The 12,194-nt window shown below is 43.2% G+C and overlaps 1 protein-coding gene across 1 annotated transcript in view; it reads right to left on the reverse strand.

The window, feature by feature from the left end:
* Positions 1–12,194, reverse strand: part of GID4 (GID complex subunit 4 homolog) — an 18,190-nt gene continuing 5,996 nt past the window's right edge. The window contains exons 2-6 of the mRNA XM_037495170.2: positions 11,940–11,999; positions 7,909–8,016; positions 4,888–4,989; positions 2,950–3,080; positions 1–110 (exon numbers count right to left, since the gene is read on the reverse strand). Coding sequence (XP_037351067.1) covers positions 47–110; positions 2,950–3,080; positions 4,888–4,989; positions 7,909–8,016; positions 11,940–11,999 — 465 coding nt within the window. The 3' untranslated portion in view covers positions 1–46. The remainder of the gene's footprint in view (positions 111–2,949; positions 3,081–4,887; positions 4,990–7,908; positions 8,017–11,939; positions 12,000–12,194) is intronic.

Genomic DNA, 12,194 nt, shown 5'->3' on the forward strand with positions numbered 1-12,194 from the left:
TTTTTTGCCAAGTTCAGTTTTATTTGGTTGCTCTTCTGAACCGTTGTCACCGGAACTCATAGATGGGTGCACTGTGTTCAGGAACATGAGTTAGATTGAGAGACTGATACCTATAATGGGGGAAAAGATAGAAATGGGAGGCAGTCATCTAAGCATCCTGAAACTGGAAAGAAGGAGGTTAGAAAAAACTGCCCTACAACCAGAGCACCCAACAAGGCCCACACTTGGACCGGAATGCCAATTCATCTCAGGCACCGTCAGACAAATCTAGTTTGGTTTTATTTTCATGTCTTTAGTTAATCCTCCCAAACTATGCTTAAAATGAGCTGTTTGTAGGCCGTCTGCTCTAATTATGAAGCACTATGTCTTATAAAGCGAGTGCCTAAGTAAATTCTAGGAGAAGATGCTGACCAAAAGCCTGACCTCCATGCCCATCCTCCTCCCCGCATTCTAGCTCTGCCTGCTCTGACCTCCAGCATCTCAGCAACTTCTGTAACGTCAGGATGTAACAGCCTTAGAACTTTAACACCAGCATATCCTAATTTTCACAGAATCCAAAGAGAACATGGAAAAGAGAACTTCACAGCTAACTCTAAACCTTATTTTGCCACTCATCTTCACTTTCTTGCTTTCTGAGATATGGTTATCAGACTTTGAGAACACTGAGAACTCTGAGGTACTTGTTTTCCCCCAGGTGGTAGGTGTTAGGAGTCAAACATATGAGGAATAGAGAGCCCAGGACAATGCATATTCAGGGTCGGATAACCCACAAGGACATTCAGAATTGATGGGTCAGGTGCTAGCTCTCCCCTTATTTCATATAGCAGTAAGGAAGAGCACGCTGAGGAAGAACGCAGGAAAAAGCAGTTTATGGATCATGCACTAGCCACCAGAAGATGCAAATCAAAACCACAAGATACCACTTCCTACCCCTAAAACATATATAAGTGCAATGGCAAAAAAACAAGTGTTGGGGAGGATGTGGAGAAACTATAGAAATTGGAACCCTCATGCATCACTGGTAGGATATGTAAAATGGCAAGGCAGCTGTGGCAAAGAGATTGCTGATTCCTCTAAAAGTTAAATACAGGGCTTCCCTGGTGGCGCAAGGGGTTAAGACGCAACCTATGAAGCTTCCGCAGCCTGTGCAGCATGAGTTTGATCCCTGGGCCAGCAAGGGAGCAACCCACATGGCACAGCAGACTGCTCCTGACTCGCCCACTGTTCCCCTCAGCAGTGTACTTTGGTCAATCTGCCTGTTCTGTTCCCCCATCTGTCTCTGGTGAATCCTTTCACCCCCAACACCTCTGGCCTGTACCCCAGCTCTTGTATGCATAAATAATCTTTAAAATAAATAAAAATAAAAATTAAATACAGAATTACCATATAACCCAGCAACACCACTCCTAGGTGTATGCCCAAAGGAATAGGAAACAGGAACTCAACCACATACTTGTACACTCAAGTTCACAGCAGTATAATTCACAGTAGCAAAAAGGTGGAAACAACCTAAGTGTCCATCACCTGATGAATAAATATGTAAAATGTGGTACGTATTCTTACAATGGAAAATTATTCGAAAAAAAGTGTTGACACTTGCTACATGGCTGAACCTTCAAAGCACTATGTTAAATGAAAGAAGCAGGCACAAAGGCCGCACAGTGCATGATTCCATTTGCATAAAATATCCAGAATAGGCAACTCTACACAGAGCAAATGTACATCAGTGGTTGCCTAGGCTGGGAGGGGAAGGTGAGCTGAGTGTGAGGGGTATGGGCTTTTTCCTGTGGTGGGGAAAATGTGCTAAAATTGCTCATGGTAATGGCTGCACAACTCTGCTTTATACTAGAGATCAGTGACTTGTAGGCCTCCCTGGAGGTGCAGGTGGTTGAGCGCAGCACTGTGAAGCTGTCTGCAGCCTCTGCAGCACTGGTTTGATTCCCGGCCAGCCAGGGAGATACCCACATGGCGTGGTGGACCTCTCCTGTCTTGCCCGCCGCTCCCCTCAGCAGTGTACTTCAGTCAGTCTGCCTGTTCTGTTCCCCTCTCTGTCTCTGGTGAATCTTCTCACCCTCCTGCACATCTAGCCTGTACGCCGGTTCTTAAAAAAAAACATCAGTGGCTTGTATACTTTAAATGAGTTGATTGTATGGTAGATGTCATTTAAAGCTGTTATTTAAAGACTGATATGAAAAGTTTCTAAAACCACTTGTAAACAGAAAGATGACTGAAAATCCTAAAGCCTGGGGCGCTCAGAGTTGAGGCTTCACGAAGCGCTAGGGCATACATTCACAGAGATCATTTGCTGCTGCTGCACCAGGAATACGAGTTGCTCACAGGTCACGAAGTGAAAGATCTGAAATAAGTGTTTCTATGTTCAGAGAGGGAATCGGGGATTTTATAATATGGTTTGACCTTCTAGAATCTTAAGATATTTTTAAAAGCAGCACGGAGGCAGAAGGGACAAGAGCGAGCACTTAGGTGGCTTGCAGTCCTTTCCTTCGGGTGAAACACAGGGCAGGGCTGTCCCTTCCCCAGAGCCCCTAGGTCATTAGTTTGATGCTTGTAGGACCAGCATCTAAGGAACAGACCACACATTAAAAGGCTACAGACAGCAAAATTCACACTATCAACAGCTGGATCTTATATTTTCGTTGCCAATTAAATTTGAGAGGAATAATACAAAACCGGCAAGATTGAGAAAATATAGTACTGCTTGAGAGCATTTAGCAATGAATTCTTTATCTGACACTTCATTTTCATCTTGTTTGCTCTGTGGATAGGGATGGATGCCTATTATAAGCAAGTGAAATGATTGAAAGAGTCCCTCAGCAACCACATAAAGCATGAAATCTATGCAGAGATAGGCAGAGAGACTTTCTTGTGGATTTGGTGAGCAACAAGAGAGCTGTGGCAGCTGGCCCCTACAGAGGGCTATGGGTTCCTTACCATTCTGAACTCCTATGGTAATAGTAGCCCTCTATGGAGGCTGCCGACTTCTGGAAGCAGATGTAGTAGAACCCGGCAAAGGAAGCACCGCTGATGTCTTTGATCGTGTGGTCTGGGACCAGGAACTGCTCCTGTGCATAGATGGAAAGGGTCAGCAACAGAGGGCAGACTTCAGCCACCTCTGGGGTTTCCTTCAGGTGTCCCTAGGGTTGGACTACCACATGGTCTAGCCATGACTACCAGGATGATGGCAATCTTGTGGTTCAGCCTCAACTGTGACTAACATTCATGTGCCCCTTGAGTAGTGTGCGTACTAATGTGGCAAACTGTCTTGAGCTCAACAGAACCAGCAACTAAGAGGAGGTATGATTGTGGTTCAAGCATTTCAAATTAATACCTACCTACCTACCTGCCTGCCTGCCTTACCTTTCAGAGCCCAGGAGAGAGTTTCTGCTCCACCCCAAGGACTTTCACTAGGATCCTGATCACCTCCAGAAGGGTGGATCACTTCTGTTGGTCTGTGGATCATTCTGAGGGCAGACCAATCATCAGTAGCCCCTGTGATATCCCCTCAAACATCTCTACCTCTCTTTAACAGTAATCAGAATGGTACATAGGTCTTGATCAGGCACCTTATGAGAAAGACATTTTTGTTATCTCTTCTAGAGCAGAGATGAAAGACTGCATCCCAGTTCCTGCTTTCTTGGAGAAATGAGGTTAGAGGCCTCATGAGGCCCACTAAAGGTCCACCGGTGAGTCATCCTGAGAAATTCTTTGAGGGCAAAACAATGCTATTGCTTTTTTGATTCTAAGATGCGCTCCTTACCTTTTCTCAACTTCTGAGATTGTAGTTTTAAAAATTAATTTTAAAATTAGAATCTCATAAGACACTCCCTCTCAGAACATTCACATTCGTAGCAGTATTTTTCACAATAGGAAAGGGTGGAAACTACCCAAGTATCCACCAACTGATGAACAGATAAAAAAAATATGGTATATATTCCTACAATGGAAAATTATTCAGCAATAAAAATGAAGTATTGACACATGATATAGCAAGGGAGTCTATTTAATTGGCTTATTTCCTACTAGATGGCAAACTCGTGAGGATAGGGCTCATGCTCTATACCTGGCAACTGTCTAGTGAAAGTGTCCCCCACCTCTCAAAATTTGGTGGTATATAAAGATTGGGCATGAATATTCTAAATGATTTGTCTGTAGGAAAGCTGACAAGAGTTCAAGATAAAACAACTTCTTCCTATGGATGAGGGACTAGGTTGGAGGTGTTGTGTTTTTACAAGTAATTTAACATACTCGCTTTATGAGTCTGCTGGCTCATGGCTGTACCATAGTAAATAACATGCTGTTAAAGAGGGAGCACGGATGATTTCTCAGCCAAAAGCCAGTCCATTGAGTCCGCCAGATTAAGTTCTCTGAGGGCTGGAAAACCCAAATTCCATTCCTGGTCCCTCATTTCCTGAGCTGGAGGGAACCAGAGGAGCTGAGACTGCCCTGAGCCCAGGGTAAAGACATTTGGGGAAAGAGAGGGGAGAATCACAGGCATTTCAGTCTGTGGCTGAGTACAGGGAGTGGGTCATCGATTTTGGCTTTCTCCTGGGTCCACAGAATGTTTAGAATGATTTAACCTGGAGGGCCAACAGGATTCTTGGATGGGAGAAAGCAAAAGGAAAAGACATAAATAACAGTGTCAAGGGTGACCACACCAGGAACAAATTCATCTGCTAACCACTAAACAGCTTAACCAAAAAGAAAGCATCTGGGACTCGGCAGTTAACTAGTGGAGCTATGCCTACATTTACGAGTATGTAAAGACCTGCCAGGAAGGACTGTAGTAAGCACTGGGCATGGGGAGCAGAGGGGTGTGGAGGCACTACAGGGACTGGCACGCTTGGAAGACTGGCTGGGGGATGACCTTACCTTCCACCTCATGAAGACATAATCCCCATTCTTCAGTTCCTCATAATCAAAGTCATCTGAATTAAATGATTTTGCATACTGATAAAAAGCCAGAAACTTGCCCTGAAAGCAAAAAATAGAATATGAGAGGTGATCAACAGAGAGGCAGGTGTCAGAAACACCCTCCGTGCCCAGGTCCAATGCCTTTCCAAAGGCATGGCAGCTAGCAGGTGCAGCGCTGACCCAGAGCAGTGAAGGCTGAGTATTGGAAAGGGAGCCTTGGGTCAAGCCTTGTGAACTCAGATTGGACTCTGGGGCAGATACCTGGACTCCAGCCAGGTACCAAGGGGCCACGCCTGCCTAGTTAACTCGGCCTGAGGAAAAGGCTACAGGATGGCAATGGATACAATTCCAGGAGCCTTTTTTCAGAACCTTACCACAAATAGACAAAGCCAACAATGATTAGATCTCTATAAGTAATGAAAAAGAAAAAGATGCACGCAGAACAACTTAGAAACAGTTTGTAAGGCTATGGGGTGTGTGTGGAGGGGTGTTCCTGATGCAATATAGTGGTTTGGGGCCAGCTAGAAACTGGAATGGGTAATGGAGAGTCAAGCTAAAAGAGCGTAGACATAGGTTTTAACACTACTTAAAAAAAAAACCAAAAAACAAAAAAACAGGCAGCAAAGCAAATACATCCCAAGTAGATGCAGATTCAAGAAAAAATTATCACCTATGTCAGCTTGAGCTGTTCTCATTAAGATTTTTCCCCTTTTGCTTTTTTGTGTTTTTTAAATATTTTTAAATAATTGTGTATTAATTTCATAAGAAATTACCCAACATAAAAATTTAAGAAGGAGATATTAAGTCATCATTTGTCACACAGATTTTTTATTCTAAGTTGATTAAGATCTGGGAATTATGACTTTGTAGTACCCCACAATAGCAACTTTAAATATCCCTCAGGGAAATGTACAGGTAAAATACAATGTCTCTGGTTCTAGTTTACAATGGAAGAATGATATTACAGGTGAAGCTTATTAAACATTGTAAAGCACCATAAATGGAGGTGCAAGAAAGAGCTCCAAGAGTCCCACATGTATTTCTGGGATCCTGACATGGGAAGCTTTGGGAGATGCTGAGAGCTGCAGAGGAAGCTTGAACTGCAGGATAAGGAGACACTGCCTTGTACCACCACACCTCGCATGCCAGCACCAAGGGGGGGCCTTTTCAGCCCCTCTGTCACTCAAAATATTTCACTCCAGTCCAGCAAAGGCTAGCATACCAGATATTCTCCTATGGAAGTTGTGAGAAAATTAAGAGTCGCTTTCTAGATATTTAATTTATAGTTAACCTAGCCTAAAATGGAGTTTTCACTGGGCCTCAAAGACCTTGCTTTTTGCAGGATAAATTTGAAATGTGAAACAAAGTTGAGTAGGAGGAAGAACTTTCTCAATGGGACTATACAGGAGAGGATAAGAGTCATCTCATGAGGTAATGAGTCACTCAGGAAGGGCTGGCATCGGGCATGGTGGGACCAGGTGGCACGGAGCCCTCCAACTCTGCTTCTTTCAGCACCAACATGCACAACTGGGCTCCCCAACCTTTTGGAAACTTGGATCTTGTTCAGTCTCTCATATACAGACACAAAAGAAGTTTTAGTGTGTATTTGCTATATCAGTCAAAACATGTAGCTGACAAAAAAATGTTTGTAAAAGCTCGTTTAAATTTAAATTGAGGGCCTCCCCTGGTGGCACAGCGGTTGAGCGCTGGGTTGCGAAGCTGCCCGCAGCCTCTGCAGCTCCAGTTTGATCCCCGGCTGCTCCCCGGCCACCGGAGGAGGGTCCCGCATGGCGCACAGACCTCTCCTGCCGCCCGCTGCTCCCCTCAGCAGTGTACTTCAGTCCTTCTGCCTGTTCTGCTCCCCGCTCTGGCTCTGGTGAATCCTCTCACCCTCCCGCGCTTCTGACTGTACCCAATGCATGTATAAATAAATAAATAAATAAAATTAAAATAAATAAATAAATCTTTAAAAAAAATAAATTGAAATTGAAATTCAGTATTTAATAGATGGTCTTAGTTTCCTAAAGCAAGTCAGAAACATTAATAAGCAAAGCAGTTAATCTACAGTAAAATTAACTCAAAGATCTTAATATGATTTCGCTCACAGATTGTTGTGCTAGAATCAGGAGAGAGCTTAAACAACCAGATCTGAGTGGCAGTGGGAAGAATAAGGAATTCTAGAATCTTCATTAACAACACAATCATTTCTGGTTGGTAGAAAGGGGGAACACACTGAACTTCCTCAGTATTAAAAATTCATCATGACCATGATCAACTATACCCAAAGGCAACACTATGATGGACTGAGAAGTAAATCTTTGAAGACCTAAGACTTGTGCGACAACCACAGAAAAGACTGGAGGACAATAACTCTAAGTTGTCTTTTTTTAAAAAAAGGATTTATTTTTATTTATTTATGCATACAAGAACTGGGGTACAGGCCAGAGGGTAAGAGGATTCACCAGAGACAGAGTAGGGAGCATAACATGCAGATCTACTGAAATACACTGCTGAGGGGAGCAGCGGGTGAGACAGGAGAGTGCTCCTGTCTACTGCGCCATGTGCATTAGCTCCCTGGCCGGGGATCAAACTCATGCCACAGTGGCTGGTGACAGCTTGATAGCTCTGAGACTTTAACCCCCGTGGCACCAGCGAGGTCCAATATCTCTAAGTTATTATGAAATATCCGCATGCTCCCCACTTGACAGCTAAGGGGCTGGGTGAAGTGGAGACTGGATTTTTTAGTGGCGAGCCCTGATGGTACTTAACCCCTGTGTTATTAGATTGGATGAGAAGAAACCCTGTGGTTTTGCCCATACAGAAAAGCCAAAAGGTGGGGTAGGTATCCAGGACTGCATCTCCCAAGTATGGCGATGGACAAAGGTAGAAAGCACAGGAGGATAGGGATAACGTCCTACAAATTAAGTTCCTTAGTTATTCAGTGGTCCCTGGTGACCCAGAGATCAAAGATGTACTCACCCAGTGTTTCCGATCGACATCTTCATCCGCATCCCACTTTCGAGTTAAGAAAGGGTGTTTTTTGCTGATTATTTCTCCCTCAAAGAATGTCGTAAGGGTTGGATACTCCTATGGTAAAAACCCAAGTATCAAAACAAGATTGAACAGGAGTTTTAATCTTTTACAAAGAAGAACCAAATCAATACTTTCATGAAATCATCACACAGCTAACCACTCTGATGACTCTGCCACTTCACCCAACCTGGCCTGTTGTGTAGCATGGGACTTTCTAGAGATGCTGTTACACCAGCTCAGCAACTCCCAAGAAAAAGCACTGTAGTGACTATTCAGGCCTGCTTTATGGCCTAATGCTAGGGCATTCTGTTCTCTTAAAAGTGAGCTTTGAAATATTACAAATGTAGCCCACCACCAATTCATGATAACCTTGTCCCAACACTGTTGCTGGGCTCCTCAGACACAATGAAAAAGTAAAAGGGAGAAAATTTCCAAAATGGGAACCCAGTTTTTAAGGAGTAAAGCACATTATACTATTCTATTTTAGGGAGGACTAAAGAAAAAAATTCTGTGTAAATTAGCACCAGACCTGAGATTTTAAATTAAAAATTATTTATATTGATTTTCCCAGTTTTGAACCTTAATATTTTTTCAAAACTTCCACGAAAGATAAAAAAGTGATAAAGTGATCCTATTACAACACAAAAAACACTCATCTCTTAAATCACTTGTTTTTTGTTTTTTTTAGATTTATTTATTTATGCATATAAGAGCCGGGGTACAGGCCAGAGGTGTGGGGGTGAGAGGATTCACCAGAGACAGAGCAGGGAACAGAACAGGCAGATTAACCGAAATACACTGCTGAGGGGAGCAGCGGGCGAGACAGGAGAGGTCTGCTTCGCCATGTGGGTTGCTCCCTGGCGGGCCGGGGAAATCAAACTCGTGCTGCAGAGGCTGTGGATTGCTTCATAGTGTGGTGCTTAACTGCTTGCGCCACCAGGAAGGCCCAATCACTTGTTTTTTTAATGAATGATTCTATGTTGACTTGCCTCTAAAAATGTTTTAGGCAATTTATCAGGGTGACTACAGGGAAGTCACCAAAAAGACAAAATCTCTGATAAGACAAGAAATTCAAGCAGTCAACTAGAGCCAAACTCGAAGTAAATCAGAGTCACAAAAAAATGTCTGTCAGCACGAGGATGGACAACAGAAAACAAGTCTGTCAGGGAGAGGTAAAGTCAGCACCACCCCCAAACGGGCATGGGGCATGGCCTTCCGTGGGTCTGGCTATTTCTGGGTTTTTACATTGTCCAATCTACTCCCCTCACTGATTACTGGCTCACCAAAAACTGCTGGTGATGGATATGCCTTTCCATGTAGACCTGCCTCCTAGGGGATTAACTTTCAATTGGTCAGTAAGCTAATGAGAACTTCTGAAACCCATACACCTCATTTTGTAAATGAATAAACTAGCACTCTTGGTTACACATCAGTCTCTTGTGAATTTGGTTAATATCACCTGTCTTCCTGGTTCCAAGCAAGTCTAGCACAAACACAGTAGGGGCTTCCACACTTCCTATTGATGTCCTTCTTCCTACTGTGACTGGTTCAGAATTGAAAAGACAATGTTATTTGACACCCAGTCTTCACAAATCTTGGATTTCATTTCCAGAAGGTACACAAACTTTAAAGCTGTGCTTGCTTGTAAATGTGTGGCATCTATGAGGCAAATTATCTTCAACAGTTAATAATTTTCCATATTAAACATAGAGATTAATATTAAAACTCAAACCATTGAAATGGTTTTATTAAAATAAATTATATAGTTGGCATTTTACCAACCACAAATGGAAAAGCAGACAAAAACAGACAACTGTATTTTATAACAGGTATAAAGTCATTCAAGGAATTGTCACCCTTTTCTCTATTTTACTAATTTGCTACAGTGACTGTGCATTAGATTTAAAATTTTAAAAATTGTTCATTAATTGTACCATGCTGTGGTTATACTAAAAGTCAATGAATTGTACACAATACATGGGTGAATTGTATATCTTCCTAAGCTAACAGGAAAAAAAGGGGAACTTAAAAAGAATCCTGTGGCTTGAGCAAGACTTGGGAATGTTAGGAAACACATCAGCCTTTTTCTAACTAAATGCCATTTCGGTGCCACAAACAAGTCCACTGTTCACCAAGGAGTAGCCCCCTCTAGGGTAGGAGAGGGCTGTGTGTACATGAGGCCACTCCACATGCAGGTGGGAAAGACTGATAGGGGTGGGGTGGGGTGTTTGAGTTCTAAGGCTCCCCTGGACTGGCCTCAGTTGAAGGTTGTGCCAGCAGCCCCTCCACAAGGGAGCCTAGCTGTTGTTCAGGACCCAGAAGTGCTCCCCTTGGTGAGGCTTACTTGCTCCTGGTGGGAAGTTTACAGCCGTCAGCATTTCTATACTCTTCCAGGATTTTTAATGCTACTTACCATTTCCACGTGGCTTCCTATGACCAGAATGACTGGTTTTGGACCCATTATTTGCACTCACATTACAAAGTTTGCTGGTTTCTTTATGAAGTTAAATGTTTATGTTCTGCAATCAATTAACAAATATGTTTGGCTACCTAAGAATTGAGCATATTCTATTTACTATAGGTTTGTTTTCTACTACCACAAATTCAAAGGTTAAACTCTTAATTTTGCAATCATTTTCTACCCCTTCTTGATTGGTAAGTTCCCAGAGATGACCTCACAAGAAATTCTCAATCAAACTTCTCATAGGGAAAGAGGATAACCAGCTGAATGCAGGAGACTGAAATATTGTTCAAGTCTGAGGACAGTCTTGAAGTTAGTGTTCCCTATGTGTGTCACATCATAGCTACACTGACTCTGCATTATTTCCTCCTAGAGCATGTCCCCTGAGAGAGACAGCAGGTCTTTCTAATTCCAATTTTACAGAAGAGAAAACTGAAATGAAGTGAAATTAAAGGTCACGGGACCAGGAAGGGGCAGATCGAGGCAACCCCAACCCCTTTCTATCGCTTTAGCAGTATTTCTGAACACTGCCAGGCCAAAAGACAGTGAGAAATGATAAGGCCAATAGGACACCACAGCCAGGTCAAGTCTGGGCCCTCACTGCAGGGTTAGGCAGCCAGTCCTGTCACCTCCTTTTCCTCTTCCTGTTTACTCATGAGTGGGAAAAGGATGCTCTTTCTTGCTTTCTAAATTCCAGAGAGCTCTGAGGTCTATAAAGTGGGTTTAAACAAAGGAAAACACACTAACAAAGCAGCTACTTCTGTTAAAAACTGGATGATAAGTTTTCATTATTCCAATGACCTTAGGGGCTTAAAGACCTTCAAAGACATCAGCTCTCCAACAACTGATGCTTATCTTAGAAATGGTTAAACTTGGGCCTCCCCGGTGGCGCAGGTTGCGAAGCTGCCCGCGGCCTCTGCGGTGCGGGTTCAGTCCCCGGCTGCTCCCCGGCCACCGGAGGAGGGTCCCACAGGGCGCGCAGACCTCTCCTGCCGCCCGCTGCTCCCCTCAGCAGTGTACTTCGGTCCTTCTGCCTGCTCTGCTCCCCGCTCTGGCTCTGGTGAATTCTCTCACCCTCCCGCGCTTCTGACTGTACCCAGTGCATGTATAAACAAAACAAACAAACAAGCAAGCAAACAAATAAATAAAAACATGCCTCTATTAAAAAAAAAAAATGGTTAAACTTAAAATGACGATGGTAGCTGTATTCTTACCATATTTTTTTCTCAAAAAGAATTAAAGAGAAAATCAATAGTTGGTCACCATGTTAATATTATTTATAAACATTTGTGAATCTCTACATTTTCCAGCGTCATCTATCAAAACTGCATGTTCTATGTTCACCATAGAATACTTCAAAATTGTATGTTGAAGTATACAACAATATATAACATTACTTCAAAATAGGACACTTTAATTAAGACTCAAAGTGTTGAAATTGCCTGCTTTTAACAATCTGAGACTGCTGAACACACCGCCCACTTTCACGTTCTAGTTCATTTGAATGAGTGCTTACCTCAGTAAGGCCTTTAATCTTCAGGTACCCACAAAGGTAAGAGTTCCCCGTGTCCACATGCTAGAAAGAAAGGACACACATAGCCTGATTACAAATGGAAGAACCACTAGGGAACAAGCTGGGGGTGCTTAGTCACCATGCGCCTAGCAGAGGTGACTACAAGGCCAGTGATGAGAAGCAGGGAAGGCTGGAGGTCCTTGCATCTCCAGGGCTCACTGGCCTTTTGAGACCTCATGAGACCTCCCCACACCTGAA

The sequence above is a fragment of the Talpa occidentalis genome, unplaced genomic scaffold, assembly GCF_014898055.3.
Source record: "Talpa occidentalis isolate TD23 unplaced genomic scaffold, MPIMG_talOcc4v2.1 talOcc4.7, whole genome shotgun sequence".
Lineage (NCBI taxonomy): Eukaryota > Metazoa > Chordata > Mammalia > Eulipotyphla > Talpidae > Talpa > Talpa occidentalis.